The 20062-nt window shown below is 32.9% G+C and overlaps 1 protein-coding gene across 4 annotated transcripts in view; it reads right to left on the reverse strand.

Moving 5' to 3' along the window:
• LOC129798455 (unconventional myosin-IXAa-like) overlaps positions 1–20062 on the reverse strand; it is a 66242-nt gene that overhangs the window by 14365 nt on the left and 31815 nt on the right. For 3 of the 4 annotated variants that reach the window (XM_055841613.1, XM_055841606.1, XM_055841621.1), the window contains exons 6-14: positions 19712–19999; positions 16156–16970; positions 15944–16079; positions 11871–12136; positions 7859–8143; positions 7074–7260; positions 6914–6997; positions 2549–2732; positions 2110–2468 (exon numbers count right to left, since the gene is read on the reverse strand). In XM_055841613.1, the coding sequence (XP_055697588.1) occupies positions 2110–2468; positions 2549–2732; positions 6914–6997; positions 7074–7260; positions 7859–8143; positions 11871–12136; positions 15944–16079; positions 16156–16970; positions 19712–19999 (2604 nt within the window). The remainder of the gene's footprint in view (positions 1–2109; positions 2469–2548; positions 2733–6913; positions 6998–7073; positions 7261–7858; positions 8144–11870; positions 12137–15943; positions 16080–16155; positions 16971–19711; positions 20000–20062) is intronic. The other variant, XM_055841629.1, reaches the window with a different exon arrangement.

Consider the following 20062-nt stretch of genomic DNA (forward strand, 5'->3'; position numbering starts at 1 on the left):
CTAGGAAAAATTTTTTTTGGCACTATTCTCACGGTGCTGTATTTGATGAGACAAGAAAGTTTTTCTTCTACGACCATATGATCAGACGCTGTTTAGAGGTGGCTGAACGACCCTCTCTGTAGAACAAATTTCTGATTTTACCGGATTTTACACTACAGAGAGGGTCGTTCAGCCACCTCTAAACAGCGTCTGATCATATGGTCGTAGAAGAAAAACTTTCTTATCTCATCAAATACAACACCGTGAGAATAGTGCCAAAAAGAAAATTTTCCTAGTTGAAACGCCCTAGTGCCCATGCTTTGCACGGTCCCAAGCTTTAAAATGGCTAAATTTTTCCTATGTTTCTGAATAAATACGACTCTGCAATATATTTTAAAAACGAGAAACTTTCCCCTAGTTTTTAAAATAGAAAAAAATGAGTAACATTTATTGCAAAATATAAAAGAAAATTAGTCATTGTAAACCTTTGAACCGCGTTGTAAAGCATGAGCACTTTCCCCTACAATCACCAAAAAAGGAATATCACAAATAACTTATATTAGGATTAAAAGAGTTATAAGTTATTATGAAATTTTTAATTTCATAATAAAGAACAGAGAAAACAAAGTTAATAGAAAAAAACACATAAAAAAATAAGCCACGCCCTCTAAGAACAAATATATGTTGACTACTACAGATTTGAAATTAAAAATCAAATCGAGAAATTTATTTAAAAAAAAACAAATGTTTGTTTAATAAATAATTTTTCAAAACAAATTATGTAATTATAATTTTGTTGACTTTAACTCCTTAAGGACTATTGGAACACCGGTGTCCCATAAAGAAAAAAATTTTTCCTGACTACCTAAAGTTATTTTTTCCTTATGTCTGTACATAATTGCAAAGCAGAAGGCTGAACGAATCTAGAATATTGTTTGCTAGTCTCCAGCTATTTGCTATTATACTAAATATTTAAGCTTAAAAATGGCGAATTTTCAAATTCTCTTATTGAAAAATGATTTTGATTATTTTTTATACTTCCAATTTTTTTTAAGCAAAACTCTTTTGGGAATAAAAACTACATTACTCATACGTAATATTTTTCATTGGAATGAAAATTATTATTCATTGTTATTGTCAGAAAAATTACTTAAAGTGAGAGGCTATTTTTGTCCCTATCGCACGTAGAGGTAAAAAATGCACCGAATCAGACTCTGTTGAACTCTTCAAAGTTAGATGTAAAATGTTTCACAAATTTTGTTTATCGTTTTAATTTTTATTGTTGATTTTCGGTCCGTAAAAAGTGTCTCGTTGTTAAAGGGTTAAACAAAAATCGAATTCTAGATTTCGAAATTGAGACCAATGTACTCTAAAATCTTTTACAATTCAGGTCCCTATGATTGCAAACGATAAGTACACAGAAAAAAAATTGTAAAAATGTTCGTAAATGTTTGTGAATTCCTATAGGGTACTTACGAAATGCTCGTAAATCGTATAACTCAGACAAGTTCGTAAAAGTTTGTAATTTTTTCACAAACATCGTTCGAAACATGATCACTTGACGAGCATTTTTTGTACTTTTACAAACATTTGTTCGTATATGTTCGTAAACAGACTAAAAATGTTCGTAAAATTTTGTCATTTGTTCGTATTTGGTCGTAAATTTTTGTTTGTCTGGCAAAAATTTATGAACAAATATGAACAAATGACAAAATTTTACGAACATTTTTTGTCTGTTTACGAACATTGACGAACAAATGTTTGTAAAAGTACAAAAAATACTCGTCAAGTGATCATGTTACGAACAATGTTTGTGAAAAAATTACAAACTTTTACGAACTTGTCTGAGTTATACGATTTACGAGCATTTCGTAAGTACCCTATAGGAATTCACAAACATTTACGAATATGTTTACAAAATATTTTTTTCTGTGTTTCCTCAAATCTAGAAATTTTATTGCAGGATCCCGATTAATTCCCAGCTAGAGTATCTTTGATTGAAAAAAGTGTAATTTTATCGCTGGATATATTAAGATCCGGAAAGAGTTAACATTCAATTGCAATACACAATTACTCCAAATCCTAAAGAGTTCGAGCAATGGCAAACAACAACAACTCTAATCGACCTACCTGTTTGTACATTATCTTGAATTTAGCTCTAGCCAATTTGCCCCTAATGTGCGACTGCAGCAGAATTGTGCCATTCTTCAGCTTCGTGAACCATTTCCTCGTGACGTACATGCGCCATGTAGCCTGAATCACGGCTGCTGCCCGCTCCTGTCGCAAACCCAGAAGTTGCTTCTGGGCTATACACATCCTCCAGAAACTCTGAAGAGTAACCACGGCTGAACGCAAAATAACAAATTTGCGCCTCTGCAGAATACTACGAAACCACCTCTGAATCTTCACTATACTCCCGAGTATCTTTGTATGCAACTTTATGTCCAGTCGTATCTTCTGAGATTCACGCATGTAGATCTTTGTAACACCTTCAAGTACCCAAGAAAATTCCCAATAAAAATATCCCCTTAAATTATTACCTATTTGAGGAGAAAATAGAGAAACTTACCTAATTGGTAGTGTTGCTTGTTCAAATCCATCGTATTCATGAAATCTCGCACATCCTTCTGCGAACTCACGAGGCCTTTGGGAAGGAGAATTCTGTACAGCTGGATGAACTCTTCATATGTCAAGCGTACATTGTAGCCCGCTCGACGAATTCGCACAGTTTCCAGCATTCCCGTGTAGCGAAGCTGAGGAAATAATACACAACACAGGTCAGAGGCAAAAAAAAAACAGAGGAAGTTTTTCATTACCATTGAAATTGGACAGGAAAAATTATAAACAGAGTTGAATATTTTGGTGTTTTTGTAGATAATTTTACAAAGTGAAAAACTGCCTTAAAAATATTGCTCATTTATTTTCAAATTCAAAGGTACTTTGAGGGTCAAATGGTCAAAATATATTATGATATTTAGCTCTTTGTAGTATTTTTTAATATATAGTTATCAAATTATATCAAATGACGTTAATATTTAATCCTTTAACGCCTCTACACATTGAGAGCATGTTCCGCTAAAAAATTATTTTTTTTTTAACAAAATCTTGGCATTATCCCACTACAATAGTAAAGACGATTTGATTGAAAAGGGGATTTTTTAAAATAAAATTACTCTTCATGTGTGGAGAATTTAATTTGTAATGCTTCAAGTTACAGTAGGGAGACTGGGGCAAAAAGGAACAAATCGAAAAATTCAAAATTCAATATCTTCCAAGATAAAAAAGATAGCGGCTCAAATTTTTTTCTATAGATAGCCTCCATAGACCTTCTTCAATGTCGTAAGTTTCTTAGAATTCGAACAAGGAATTTAGAAAATAAAAAATATCGAAATTTTTAGCCCAATTTTTGAATTATTTTCCTTGCAGAAGATAACAGTTATTACCTACTTATTTTCTAAAATTGATGCACTGGTGAATATTTTCTAAATAATTTGGATTTTTTTGAATACGAGTCCGCTATCTATTTTAGAATTTCACAAAGGTTCTTTTCTCCAGAAATCCTTTTATTAAAAATGGCCACTTGGGGTAAAAAGTAACAAAAGGTATAGAGTAAAAAGTAACAAAAAAGCGAAGCAATTTCTGATGTCTCATGGCGAAAAGAAATGTCATTATCATGTCTCGCCGCTTGTTGTTTGTTCTTTGCATTGGTCAAACGATTTGCAGTCTTGTGTGTTTTTTTTTCTAAAATAGCTTGAAAAACGCTTTTCTCGTTTTCTCACTTTTCTCGCAGAGAAAATGGTGTTTTACAAAAGTGTAGATGAATAAATTTTCTATGAAAATATGTCCTCTAGGTATTTTTGCAAATTTTCGGAAGCCTGTAATGAAGCGAATCAAAATATGATAATACCCAATGTCTGGTACTATTTGCCCCAGGATTTTTGATAATAGTCACAAAATTACCTTTTAGAAATTAGCTCGATAAACGTATTTTCTTACAAAATAGAGGAAAATTACTTTCACAAAGTTGTATAGCGGTAAATTTTCTATAAAACTGCGCTAATTAGAAATTTTTGAAGCGCTCGAATAGCTTGTAAAAAAATAAAATATCAGTTTTGTGACTTTTTGCCCCAGTCTCCCCTATACTCTTTCATATTCGCGTAAACAGGACCAAAATGATACACAGAACACATCAATTCGTTTGAAATTTCACTATATTTTGTTTAGGTGAGACGTTTGCGGAGTGAATCCTGACCTGACTGAATCGACATTATTAAGCACATTTCATTGGTACAGAGTTCAAAGAATTTAATATTTGAGTAATAGCGCCACCGCCGTCTTAGCGTTGGTGACCAACCTCCAGAGTGAAAAATGTTCCATATGTTCCATAAAAGTCACAGTGAGAAAGGATCAAAGTAAATTAGAATATATGAGGAGCTCTGAGCAAAAAAAACGATATTTTATGAGGGAAATGCATACAAAGAGTTTTTTTTTGCTCTGAACGCCTCATATTTATATAATAAAACCTCCAAAACGTAAACAATTTGTCAACAAAATTTTTAAAATTGAACTGTCACACAGACGATATTTTTGGGAAAGGATTAGAAGCTTAAAATAACGGAAGTTTCGTACCACTAGTTTGAATGCTACTGAAATTAACCCTTTAAAGAAAAGAAGGTAAAAAATTGGATATCAGAAAAAATCACTCTTTCTGACTTTTTAGAGCAAAACATAACCTTAGATGACCGTAGGAAAAATTTCATTTTTGGGTCACCGGTGACCCAATCGTCCTTAAAGGGTTAAAAGGTAATCCTATACCTTACATTTCTTCGGTCAAATTGATTATGGGTTACAAGAAAAGGTTCTGTCGTCCAAAATATTCCAAGGGACAGGGAGATGGTATGTGACCGGGAGAATTCATGAACTTTTAAAAATCCTATTTTTGGCATTTCGGCAATTAAAAATATTTTTAATTGCCGATTAATAATAATAATAATGATAATAATTGCACAAGGCCGGCTTCAGACTAGAGGTTTAGTCCAGTTCCCGAATGTCTCAAAATCTTAAATTGCGAGCAATTTTATTGCTTTTTGAGAACCTAATCATTTCAAAACCTAGGTCAATTGTCCTTAATAATCCAATCCTAAGTCAATTTTTTCTAAAAAATCGTAATTGATAAAAAATTAGAGTAGTTAAGCCATATAGCCAAACCTTAGGTCTGAAGCTCGTATAAGGTTTTATGCGTGCTCTGGGTCCCATTAACCATATTTCCTTCAGATGCATGCCTTTGTTTATTTGCATTGTCTCAAGTGATTACCCTGAATATCTGCCTTCCTTTTTGCCAAATGAGGTTTCCGTTCGGGAATTTATAGTTCCGAGAGATTCGTAGGATACTTATAAACGCACATTCTTTGTGGGGGGAGTATTCTTCTGTAATTTTCTGCCCCGTGAGATTCGTGTATCTTGCCAGGGAATTCAATAATATTTCCAGTCTAGGCTTGATCATTAAACTTTCTAAATATTGAATTTCATTTTCCTTATCTTCCTGTATTTTTCATTTCATTTTTCTCTTTTTAATCTATTTCTTTTTTCTAGCTACGCTATTGTAAAAGGGTTGCTCCCTTTTTATATCGTGTTTTTAAATAAATTGAATTGATTGACAGGTTTTCAGGAAAACCATTCGAAATTCACAATGTCCTTTGCTTGTCTCTATAACTGTCTCTTGAAAAAGTTGAATACCTCGCCCCAGAACGGACGGTGATCACCAAATTTTCACCAGTTATAGAACTGGACTGGATCTCAAAAACAAGAGTAATATAATTTTAAGTCGATTTAGAATTAAAATAGGATGGAGTAACGGCGTTATCACACTTGCACGTTAAAATTTTAATGTGATTCACATTAATTGTCGCTTGTGAGCGTCCAAATATGTTATTTGTGTCTTTTTTTGAGTCACTTAGGGGCCTCAGTGGATCAGTGGATAGAGCAGTGGCTCTGTGACTGTGAGGTCGAGGGTTCGAGACTAGGCAGCTGCAGATTTTTCAGCTGCTGTAATAGTCTCGAATTCGTCCAGTGAATGAATGGAAAAGTAATGCCAATACATTGACAATGAACCGCCTAAAAAGAGAGGTTGGTATCAACGACTCCTTCATCTACTTCATATTGAAGGACTACTTCAATATGAAGTATCAATACCTTCATATTGAAGGAGTCGTTGTTGGTATAGAAAATAAGTTTCGACATGCAGAGTTCAGTCGAATACAAATACTCATTCACTGCCCAGATCCACAAACCAAGGTTGGTTTACCGTGATGTAAAGCGGTACTGTGTGTATCAGAACGCACACAGAGCACTGTGATATGGAGCAGGTTTACTCGCCTTGGGGGTTAAGATAGAACAGGAGAATGGGGAGTGCATAATGGGCCCAAATAAGTGGCCTGGGTGCAGCGGTTCCGCAAGGAATATAACCGACCCATAGACAAATCTTAATCTTAAATCTTGAGTCACTTAATATTTGGGTTTTTTTTATCTATTTATTGATAAAGAAGTGGATTTGACCTGCAAAAATAAGTTTAAATTTACCTAAAGCATAAATATTTTTCAAATTAAAAAATTAAAGAGAAAATCGCATTAATTATTCGCATTAATGCTATAAATCAATTTATATCAAATTTTGCGGGCCAAGTCTACCTTTTCATCAACAAATAGATCAAATTTTGAATATAAAATGATTCAAACACACAAATTACGCATTTGGACTCTCACCAGCGACAATTAATGTGAATCATATTAAAATTTTAATGTGCAAGTGTGATAACACAGTAAGACCGTCAATATGTAAGGAATTCAAAGTTTTTAACTCTCATCTATACACTATTCAACTCTGTTGGAGCCAATATGAAAAAATCATTTAGTGAAAATTGGTATTCTTGCTTACCTGTCTCGTCACAGTGTTGTCATCAAATTTGTTTGGGATTTTAGATGGATTTGACTTGATGCATCGGATAAAAAAGGGATTTGCCTGTGAAAGTGCAATACAATCAATGCATTAGAAATAAGAGAGAGACCCATGGCAAATTCCAAATATTTAACTTCACCTGATTTAAAGTGTCCATCAGGGCAGTAAGTGAATTTTGAAATTGTGCTGAAACCGTTAGTGGCTGTTTTCTTGTCTTAATGGACGTCTGATTGGACAAATTCTGTCCAGCTGTTAGAGTTTTTACTGTCTGGAGATTTTTCAGTCCCTTCTTTGGACGCTCTCGAGGGCGGAATGATTTATTCTTCCTGCAAATTTTGAGGGATTTTTTGTTGTTGTTAAATATTAAAAAAAAATACAGAGAACAGACAAAACTGTGCAGTTCGTATAGGAGACAAAGCTAACAATTCATGTTAATTTTGATGGAATTAAATGGATGCGAGTCTTTTCTGCTAGTTTCTATAATTCCATTGTAATTTCCTTCATGATTTATAGGAGGAAAGCACATTTTTTCTGCAGTATTTGTTTCTCTCATTAATTCACAATAATCAAAATCACGCAACATTCAAGATGGTATTTTATACAATAAAAATATAATATAAGATACTCTATCTATTTTTCATTCTTCATCGTGCTTTGGTAAAATGTCTTTAAGCAGCAACAGCATTACAAAAAAAAAAATATATGGGTAACACAAGAGAAACAACAGAAATCTTTTGTTATAGCATCCAAAAGGCAATAAAAAAAATGTACAAAGTAGCTGAGAAATTATTAATCAATTGGGTGAATGGATAAGACTCATTTTCTCCATTAAATAACAAAATATAAAAAAGAGGAAAAAAATATGCGTCAGTGAAAAAAAATTAAAATAAAACAAAAGAAAAAAAAACAAAAAAGAAGCCTTACTGAACAATTTGGGAAGCACGTGCCATTACATCTTGACTGGATCGTTCAAACTTTGAAAATCCTTTAGCAAATATTTTGTTATTTCCACCGCTATCAGAGTTGTTATTGTTGTTATTGCTGTTTTGGCTATTTTCATACCCCAGCTTTCCATCTGGAAAATTTTTATTTTGGAAGGCAATACTGGACCACGATCGCCGCGGATTCTTGTTCATATAATTGAACTGCTGAATGGGTGACTGCTGATGATGCATCGATGCCAGGTCACTCGTATTATTCACTCTTTTGCTGTCCATCCATTTATTTCCGCAATCATCAGTTCAACATTAATAGAGAGCACGTTTTTGTGTCGTTTTGTTTTTTAATCCATCATCATTTCAATATTCATTGAGGTTTTTTATTTTTCGTATAATTCGTATTTTCGTGCATCCAACGTGATTACATGGCAAGGGAAAACAGAGAGAGAGAAGGAATAAACAAAATAAAATGAAAATCAAATCATAAATATGCAAAAAAATAAATAAAATTGGTATTGTAAAAAGAAAAGAAAAACCATGGTCAAATAGAAGGAAAAAAAGAAACGTGTAATATTTGCAATCGCACTTTATAAGTTATAATATAAAAGTATCGTGCAATTGGAATTAATAAGTCTCAACACAGTGCAGAAAAGACATTCATTGACATTCTTGTTCACACTTTCCTCAACTCTCAAGACGCTACAGTGCTATACAAAATTACTTTATCGACTTCTCTGCCACATGATTCCCCTTTGACAATAAAATCCACACGCACTGTGCTGGATTGTTAGTGACAAATCTTCTATCACTTCAATTGGGGTCATTGTGGGAGTGATTTGATATCATATCTTAAGAGGACTTAATGATAATTTCGAAATTTATTACCCGACTATTTTATTTTGGAAATATACTCAAGTGCAATTGTTTGTATGATAATCCATTTGGTTTGATCAGAAATATCTCTGAAAAATTAAAGTATTGGGAAAATAGCCAAATTTGTATTAAAATACCCTGATGTTTCTTGGATTAGCCAAAAAGGTCACAAAAATATATCAAAAAGGGGCATACATAATTTGCAAAATTTTAAAATAAAAATTAGGGATACTCAGCGTTAAGATTTATATGATTTTAAGTTTCAAGCATTGCAATATCACCCAAAATATTAACCAATTGTAAACAACACATTTTAAATCGACAAATACAACAGCAATCAGAGTAAAGTGGAGTAATTCTGTATCATTTTACATTTTAGAATTGTGGGAATCTCTCACTGTTTAAGGTGAGCATAGATAAATAAAAAAAACTATAAAGAAATATTAGGTTTATCGGTCTTATACAAGATTCCGATTTTTTCTTTTGACCATATAAAACAGTGGAGAAATCTCAAAATTCCAAATCAGAAAAGATTCCAAATTACACCATTTTATTCTAGTTTGTAAATTTTGAGAAATTTTTACACAATTATAAATTATCCTCCACTCTTAACCTTTTAACTTATTTAGAAAAAAAATTAAACTCTTGAATACCAATTCTTTTCATAGGAATGGGGTCTGTTTGAATTCGTTCTTAAAGTATTAGAGGTAGGGTAAATTAAGCTAATTCAAAACCTGCTCCAAATGAAAATTTTTAGCTATTCCAAATGGAAACGTCATTGTTTTCATGATAAATACAGTACTAAATTATTATATTTATATATTTTTTATACCACAGTTTCATTATTTAGTTAATTTTGCTCCAAATAAAGCGAAAATCCATTCATATTCACAAATTTTAATTTGTTAATTTCTCAGAAAAATTAAAAGTGTACCTTTTCACCATCGAATTTTTCATCGATCGACCATGTTTTCCAATGAAAAAGACAATGTGGTGAGTGGTGACTGTTGTTTATTCGTTTCGTTTAACATTTATGTCATATTTCTGGCTAATTTTAGTTAAATTAAGTGCTAATCTTTATTGTTAACGGTACATGAAGTTTTCAAATGAAATAATTACCTATTTCGTGAACAAAAAAGGTTTTTCTGAAGTGCCTGCAAATGCTTCAATAGGAAACCCCGGAAATATGATATTTTTGGACAGATTTTCTTATTGTTTTAGATGGGAAAGGAGAAAAGATCAGAAATAAGAACAAATCCTGCACTCAGGAGCAACTCAACAAGGTTTTGGAAGCCTTTCGTCGGGGTTTCACTTACACTCTTTGTCTCCAATTAGAAACTTTCCCTTGTCTCCATTTGGATTAATATGTTTCCAATAAAAGCATTTTACGCTCGCGTATTTTTCATGTATTTAAGAAGTTTTCAAATTATATCTAAAGAATTTTCACTAAACAGTAACTTTCTAAAAGATACAAGGAGCAAATTTATGTAATTCTCATCAGAAAAAATATGAATTTAATATGTTGAATCTTCTGTCAAAGTTAAAGCGTCTGGAAATGGTTTTGAATTTAGACATTTACCCTATTAGCCATTTATTCCTTTTAGCCTATTTTTCCTTTTTTTTAACCACCGACCTGATACAGGGACCTACCCTTTATCATGGTTACTTGTGTTCTTGTGTATGTTCTTATAGACAAAGCATTCATAGCAATACTTATCTCGAATTTTTGGATCAGTAGAAATAAATATTGTATTGACTGAAACCCAGGTAAACACAAAAAATTATGACAAAGTGAAAAAAAGACTTTCAGGGTTTCCAAGACTTCCGTAATTTTACGTTATGTTATCTTTATTTTGCAATCTTCCTTTCAGTTGACTTCGAAAGATTGGGCAGTAAGTATTTTAATAAATTTAATCAGTGAAAATAAAAATTGATAATTGAATTAATTTTTTTAATCTTTATGTTCTAATTATTGCAAGAAATGATTAAAAAATGAAAAAATTAAGCAAAGAAAAATCAGATATTATGAACCATCTGGACAAATCTAGAATAATTTCAAATAATTTGAGATGAATTTTGTGTTATTTACTGACTAAAATTAAATATACCAATAATAATTGTTCTGGTTTTTAATAAACAAAATGATAATTTATAGCTAAAAAATAGATTTTTAAGTTCTTTTTCCACGGGAACAAATAATACAGTACGATACCATTAGTGTCAAAGCGTTTTATTCCTATATTTTTGCAATTTTTCAAGTTATTAGCGATTGTATTTACTAGTTCACTCAAACAAAACTTATTTAACAAATGTAATTCAATTCAAAAGTTTGCCATTTTCTCTGGAACTTTAAATATTTTCAATTGTGTTTTAAATTTTTAAGAGTGGTTGACACTATTGGAGGCGTACTTTAGTTACCCTTTGATGGACTTATAGACATTGTTCGGACATTTTTGTCACGTCCTACAATTTTTTAATCCATTTTAAAAAACAACTGCGACAAAGTTTTTTTTTTGTTTCCGGATTTGCGAAATTTTATCATAAAAACATGTTTCAAAAAATAGAATTTTTTTTCCGCAAGTACAACTTTAGATGTATTTGTTCTAAATCCTTAAAAAAATATCTCTTTGCCATGGAGCAAATCGAAAACAATCTCAGCTTAACCAAAAATTATTCAAGTGCTTTGCTTTTTTGCATGCATAATTTTGCTGTGCACTGTAGCCAACAGTAAGACATTCACATCAACTTCACTTACGCAATTCTGTTAATTGTTAAATTCACAGCGGATACGGTGACAAGATGACTGTTAGCAGCGTAGTTGGAGTAAAAAAAAGATTATTAACAATTTTTTATTCCTTTGTGAGTGTGTATGGCATGTTAACGGCTATTTATCAATCAAAACGGAGTCAATATAAGAAAAATATGCGCTACTTTTTTCCAATCTAATTAACTTTTTTTTTCTTCTTCATCTTCTTCCCCCTTTCCATTACCATTTTCTTCACTCATCTCGCGATCTTTCGCTCTCTCTCTCTCTCTTTTTCTCTCTTCCCCAATATACTCTCTAGACCTTTTCTGTCACAAACTCTCAGCATTAAAAGTGAAAATAGACATAAATCAATACACACCTGATTAGTAGATCGTTGTGTGGTCTAAATCGCGTTTTCACCGTCACTTTGTTGAATGCCTGATCAGCTCTCTCTTGACGATGCTTAATGCCGGCCGTTCTGAATGCAAAGTACCCACGGAAGAAGGCTCTCAGGATAGCCCAGCGGAAAACTGCCACAGGGTCAGCTCCCACGAGTTCTCGCACGAAAGCCATGCTGGAATTCTTCAGGACACTCACGATGTCTTGGCGCATTAAGTCTAAGTTCTTCTCACGCATTTCCGCCACCTGAAACCACACACAAGTTATCGCGTGAAATTAGCTTTTCAATTAACTTAATCAACATGTAGATAAGTTAACCCTCTATTACCCTTATAAAACCAAACAATCAGTACTGGAATAAAATAAAATTGATTCAAGTTTTTAAAATAATTTGCCCTAGGGTAACTGTACCAAATTTCGGACAGCTTGTAATTTCGGCCACTTCTTTTGTTCCTCAAATTTCCATGAATTTTTAGCTTTGCATACTCTAGACTAGAGATTATACCGTGCAAAAAAAAACAAAAAATGTCACTTCGACGAACGAGATGATGTGAAAAAGACTTTGGAAGAATTCCAGAAAGCCAAGGAACTATGAGAATCAAGGTGGCCGAAATATTACACAAAGCTATGTCTATATTTTTACTAATTTTAGAATGTTTTAAGAATGATTTTAGAGAAAAGAAAGACGATAAAATATCTGCAAGGTTCCAAGCAATTACTCCTTAAAAAGAATTACTAAAAGAAATTCAAATTGTATTACAAACATTACATTTCAAACTTAAGATTTTGCCGTTTGCATACAACTACGTCGCAATTTCGTACAGTTACCCTAAACAACAAATTTAGAAAGCGAACTCTTTGTGGTAACTATTCATTTTTTCAAATTTTCACGAAGATATTGAAATCCAAGCGAAAAGATCCAATTTTTTATGTAATTTTGAGAATTTAAAAATATATTAATGTTTTAGGGCGTAACGAGGAAGGGACAGGGAGCCTTCACTGGTTTTAAATAATTTTTGTTGTATCTTATGAGGCTTATGAGCTTTCTAAAAGCTCAAAATCTTTCAATTTTGAATAAAATTGAACACATGGTGAACTTCTGTAAAGAAACATTGCACAAAATCTAGTGTAAGTGTGCCAAATTTCGTCCACTTTGAGTATAACTTCGGCGAAGCAACTAAATTAATTAAACTAATTGACGAATTTAATGTTCGAATAGTTAATGATTTTTTTTCTTTTAAATATTTACTTACACTTTGATGTGGAAATAGTCTTACAAAAAATGTGACAGGTCGCTTGTGTTGCTGACAGTCTTGTAGTTCGTGGTCTTAAAAAGCATTTTCATTCAATTTTACGTCAATTTTTCGGAATTTTTTTTTGAAGGAAATGTCTTCCTGATCGTCTTTAAGATTGGGTTTAAATTAGACTTTCAAACACGATTTTTTTCACAACTCCCAATAACTCGATCCTGGGACTATTAATATGCCCCTTATGCCCAACACAGAATAACTTTTATTTGTAAACATGTTTTCAAAATTTCCTATGAGAAAGAGCAAGATAACTAGATCTTGGTTTCATTCACTGTTACTGAAATTGTCAAAAACACGTTTACAAAACAAAACTTATTGTGCATTGGGCATTATTTGACCCCCCCCCGCCTCCTCTAACCCTCCGGAATCATGTTTTCTTTCCTTTGAATCACTGTCAAATCATTCCTAATAACGGTTTTGCAGAGTCAAAGATTTTTACCTTTGACCCTGCAAAACCGTTATTAGAAATAGACTAAAGAGAACGCATTTATCAACCGAATGGGGTCATGTTTGGGCTCGTTGGAAAGGTCTTGGAATTCTTGACAAAACTGAAACTATTCCAATCGATCAACCGGTTCATAACCGATAACTAATTGTTATCCGAAATGCAATTATATCACTTATTTCGGCAACGGTTTTTGTGATTTATGAATCGGTTCAAATCGGTTAAGAAGCGATAAACGGTGAATGATGCGAAAATACTTTTGAGGTATAGTATCTAAAATTTACAAGTTCGAACACTTCGCAAAGCCTGAGATGTTCTCCCATTCCTTTTAATTAGTATTCTTATCCAATTACCCTTTCTAAAATTTCAATAAAAAATTTTCTTGAAGAATTTAGTGTGGAAGTATTTCTTAAAAAATAAATACTTTTCTCCTTTTTGAATAACTTATTGAAACAGTTTATGAACTATCCAAACCGTTTATTCAACAAAATCAGATTAAAATAGGGCTTAAAAAATGGATTTTTCTAGTAAAGTTTTAAGAACGATTTCGGTCCAGGAACATTTTTTTGGGACCTATTATCAAGCTTACACGCAATTTCTTCCAAAAAAAAACCTACTCACTAAATGCACGTTTTAGTATCCCATTGGCAAAATCGTTAAAATCGAAGAAATCAATAAAAGAACAGAATTTCCTCAAAAAATAGTTCCTAAGTGTTTTTTTTCTAGAAGTCTTAATAAATAATTTTAATTAATTTTTCAAGAAGTTCAAATTCATAAAGATTGAATTAAAATAGGATATTTTGCAATTTTTTTTGAAAATTTAATTTTTATTAAATAAATTTGATAAGAGTAAAATTCGACTTGTCAGAATATAAGTCGAATAAGTCGATTTTGTGTAAGATTCTTTTTTTTGGGTACTCTTTCACTGAGAGAAATCCGAAAAAGTCAAAAATAACATTCCGGAAATGTTAATTTTACCCTGCACTATTGATCCAAAATCGGTGTAAACATTACCCTTTTTAGGTGTATTAGGGGTTAAAGTTACCCTTTTTCATGTTAATTTTACCCTTAGAAATGTGTAAAATTAACATTAAAAAATGTTGATATATTTTACACCTAAAAAATGTTAAAGTTATGAGGAAAAAAAGTTAATTAAAGGAATGTTGGCATGGTTCGCACATAGTGAACTTTCAAACAAGGCAAATTTTCTCTTTATTTGCAAAGAACTAGGGTAAATTAAGCTAATTCAAAACCTGCTCCAATTGGAAATTTTTCGCTATTCCAAATGGAAACGTCATTGTTTTCATGATAAATACAGTACTAAATTATTATATTTATATATTTTTTATACCACAGTTTTATTATTTAGTTAATTTTGCTCCAAATAAAAGCGAAAATCCATTCATATTCACAAATTTTAATTTGTTAATTTCTCAGAAAAATTAAAAGTGTAACTTTTCACCATCGAATTTTTAATCGATCGACCATGTTTTCCAATGAAAAACACAATGAGGTGACTGTTTTTTATTCGTTTTGTTTAACATTTATGTCATATTTCTGGCTAACTTTAGTTAAATTATGTGCTAATCTTTATACTTAACGGTACGTGAAGTTTTCAAATGAAATAATTAGCTATTTCGTGAACAAAAAGGGTGTTTTCTGAAGTGTCTGCTAATGCTTCAATAGGAAACCCCGGAAATATGATTTTTTGAAGAGATTTTCTTATTGCTTTAGAAGGGAAAGGAGAAAAGACCAGGAATAAGAACAAAACCCTGCACTCAGGAGCAACTCAACAAGGTTTTGGAAGCCTTTCTTCGCGGTTTCACTTACACTGTTTGTCTCCAATTAGAAACTTTCCCTTGTCTCCATTTGGATTAATGTTTCTAATAGAAGCATTTTACGCTCGCGTATTTTTCTTGTATTTAAGAAGTTTTCAAATTATATTTAAAGAATTTTCACTAAACAGTAACATTCTAGAAGAGTCAAGGAGCAAATTTATGTGATTCTCTTCAGAAAATACATGAACTTAATGTGTTGAATCTTCTGCCAAAGTTAAAGCGTCTGGAAATGGTTTTGAATTAAGACATTTACCCTAGTTCGTCATTTCTTAGCCATAAGATAGATAATTATTAAGCTTATGAGACGAGATCAGAAATGGTAAGTCAGCTCTTTGCAAACAAAGAGAAAATTCGCATCGTTTGAAGGTTCACTCTGTGCGAACCATGCCGACATTCCCCTAGTAATTTAGAGATCGTTGAAATATTATTAATCAAATCGATTTCCAAGGAATTTTCTTACCTGGTATTTGACTTTTCCAGCGTAGTGCTTGATGATAAATGCATTTTCCTTTTTCTGTGGCTTTTCGTAGAAGGGATTGTCCCGATGGACGGTGTTGTATTTTTGCAGAAGAGCCTCATTTGTGGCTCCCGGAAAGCTAAAATAAAAGAAGAAAAAAAAACATAGATCATGAAGAAAAACTTCTAAAATAATTTTTCTATAATTCAACTCACTTGCAGAGATCATCGAGGATGCAAAGAAGTCCAGTTGGTTTGGACTCAAACAAATGCAAACATCCTGAATTGTCCATAAATTCAATATCTCGCCACTTGATCCCTTCACGCTTATATTCATTCTGCTCATACTTGAACACATGGAGATTGAAATAATACTGGAGGTGTTCATTGGCATAGTTAATGCAGAGCTGCTCAAAGGAGTTCTGTGCCCCAAAGTCCTCAAACCCAAAGATGTCCAGCACCCCAATTGAGTGTCCTGTGTGCGGAGGTCCCGTGGGATCTTTATTCAGCAATGCATGATTCACCTGGAGCACAATCCAGTCAAATAGTGCGCCATAGAGACATTTTGCCAGTGCATCTCGTGCTGCAATTGCTTCAGGTAATTTGTATTGCATAATGAGCGTCTCACCGCTCGCCTTAACACGTTTCGATGTCAATGCAGCCAAGAGTGTGTCATGCTTCACTCTTAGCAATTCCGAGATTATGGACACAACATCAGAATTGCGCACTTGAACACTTTCATCATGGTGGTAGGTGGATTTTTTAGGGAAGAATTCAACATTACCAAGGAGCAGAACAGCTGACAGTACATTGAACAGCCGTCTCTGCTTCTCAGCTGAAAATCCTACCATCTCCATGCTCTGCTTCAGTCGTGAAAACTCATACTTTTCATCGCAATTCTCCAAGATTAAATTCTTTGCATTCAAGTAGTTATACTTGTCAGCTGGGAGCAAATGAAGAGCTTCACGCTCCTGCTCAGTGGCACCCGATAGCAGATAGTAGAAGACATGGTAGTTCCTCTCGTAGGGGCCCTGAATTTATTTTAGAATGAGAGAAACTCTCTTTAATCTTTGAGTTTCCAGTATTTCCCACATTAACTAATTTTAAACATGAATAAAGCTATCAATCAATCAAGTGCTAAGCCTAAGTCTTTATAAAACATTGTAAGTTGAAATTCCCTCCAATAGGTGCGCTAATTGTTCAATCTTTTTGGCTCACGTAACCCCTTAAGCTGGCTATAGACTAAACAAAGTTTATTGCAATATTTCTTTTCAATATCCAATATTGACAAGGATTGCCTTCACATTGAAAAGATTTATTGACATAAAAGTTCCAAAATTGAAGTAAATTGTCCAGTGTGTAGACAATTATTGCAATATTTGTTTCAATATGGATCATATTTTTCAATATTTTATTTCATTATTTTGATTGACTACACTGAGTGAGAGAAATCCGAAAAAGTTAAAATAACATTCTAAAAATGTTTATTTTACCCTGCAGTATTGATCCGAAATCGGTGTAAACATTATGCTTTTTAAGTGTATTGGGGGTTAAAGTTAGCCTTTTTCATGTTAATTTTACCCTTAAAAATGTGTAAAATTAACATTAAAAATGTTGATATATTTTTACACCTAAAAGGTGTTAAAGTTACGTGGAAAAAAAGTTAATCGCATCCCCGTTTTTTTCTCAGTGTTCCTTCAATATTTTTTTAATGGTCAGGAATGTTCTTCGTTCAGAACATCACAGAACTGCTGGGATTTCCTTGTTCATGAATGAAAACACATCCAAGCTAAAAATCCAAGTCAGGACACATCTCTTCCGGCTTCCTCCAGAAAATCCCAGATTCTTGGAATTTCGCTGTACATTTTGTCAAATTTTCCCAAGAACCCAACTTGATTAGCACTTCTCACCTGCTTTCTCCAGGAAATCGCAGTTCCTCTGGAATTTTGTTGTGCACTTGGTCGAATACACCAAGAATACTCAAGTTGGTCAGAAGATTTCTGTTGATTCCTCCAGAAATCATAGATGTTCTGGGATTTTGTTATGTATTTTATGAAAACGCCCAGAATACTCAACTTGGTCAGAAAATTTATCCAGCTTCTAGGAAATCACAGATCTTCTTGGGTTTTCTTCTATATCTTATCAAGAACACCCGAGATGCTCAAGTTGGTCACAAGATTTCTCCTGGTTTCTCCAGAAAATCACAGATGTTCTAGGATTTTTTTCTGAAATTATCTGACCAACATGAGTATTCCGGACGTACTCGGCAAAAGATACAACAAAATCCTAGAAAATCTGTGATTGCCTAGAGAAAGCAAGAGAAATCTTCTGACTAACTTGGGTATTTTGGGTGTTCTTGACTAAATCCTGAAGAAAATCCTAGAAGATCTGTGATTTCCTAGAGAAAGTAGGAGAAATCTTCTGACCAACTTGGGTATTTTGGTTGTTCTTGACTAAATCCTGAAGAAAATCCTAGAAGATCTGTGATTTCCTAGAGAAAGCAGGAGAAATCTTCTGACTAACTTGGTTATTTTGGGTGTTCTTGCCGAAATCCAGTAGAAAATCCCAGAAGATCTGAGATTTTCTGGGAGAAAGTAGGGGAGAAGTCCTGACAAAGACTGGGAGTGGGTTTCTGGGAAAAATTGAGCAGGATATACACCAGAATCTCTGGTCCTGTCTACGATGATATTCTGAGATGTCTTCCTGTTCATAAACATGCTAATTCCAAGAGTTTTTCGATGTTTGAAAGGAACTTTATCTCTGACTCGAAGGGTTTTTTTTGTAAGTTGTAATATTGAAGTTTTAATATTGAAGTCAATTTGTTCAGTGTGTAGGCGAGTATTGAAATATTGGTTTCAATATTCTCTTTAATATTGAAGTTTTATTTCAATGTCACTTTGACATGTTAGTATTGCAATAATTTGCCTACACAGAAAAAAAATTTGTAAAAATAGTTACAAAATGCTCGTGAATCGTTTAACCCACAAACATGTTCGTAATAGTTTGTACTTTTTTCACAAACACTGCTCGTAACATGATCACTTGACGGGCATTTTTTGTACTTTTACAAACATTTGTTCGTAAATGATCGTAAACACACAAAAAATGTTCGTAAAATTTTGTTATTTGTTCGTAAATGTTTGTTTTCCTGTCGAACATTTTACGAACATTTACGAACAAATGACAAAATTTTACGAACATTTTTTGTGTGTTTACAAACATTTACGTACAAATGTTCGTAAAAGTACAAGAAATGTTCGTCAAATGATCGTGTTACGAACAATGTTTGTGAAAAAGTACAAACTTTTACGAACTTGTTTGTGGATTATACGATTCACGAGCATTTTGTAACTCTCCCATAGGAATTCACAAACATTTACGAACATTTTTACAAAATATTTTTTTTCTGTGTAGTGTGTAGACAGCTTTAAATCAGACGTATTGTTTTGTACTGTTACGTTCGATATAAATTTTGTGATAAAATCGCCACAAGTTTCTTCTGTTTTTTTCCAATGGATATGGTAATAGGTAAGTCGGCGGCAGACGAACTTATATAAAAAATTAATAATAAGTAAATGATTGAATTATTACAGAAATTAACATAAATTTCGCGTAACTTAACTTCCATTTCAAATAAAATTTCATCTTTGCATTTTATTGAAAATTTGCAATAAAGTTGCATAATCATTTTCCGTGAGATCTTCTCTGCAAATGCTCCACCTTCAATTCTTCGCTAAATTGAAATTGAATTAGCAAAAAGTTTTGCACTCACCTGTGAGACAATTCGACTTTTCTCCAGCAGATACTTCTGCACAACAGCTCCCTGAACGAGACCATTTTCACGATAATTCACTTGAATGAATTTCCCAAAGCGACTCGAGTTATTGTTATGGGCTGTTTTGGCATTACCAAATGCCTCAAGAACAGGACCAGCACTGAGAATTGTCTGTTCAACTCCTGATCCATGAGATCCCTTCTGTGATAGTGCTGTGAGGTGGTGCAAGAGAAAATTTGTGCTTTCTGTCTTTCCCGATCCACTCTCACCACTAATCACAACACACTGTAAATAATTATTTTATCGGTTTAGAAGAAAAAAATAATCCTAGAAGTCAAATTTAAAAAA

This window comes from Phlebotomus papatasi, chromosome 1, assembly GCF_024763615.1.
Source record: "Phlebotomus papatasi isolate M1 chromosome 1, Ppap_2.1, whole genome shotgun sequence".
NCBI lineage: Eukaryota > Metazoa > Arthropoda > Insecta > Diptera > Psychodidae > Phlebotomus > Phlebotomus papatasi.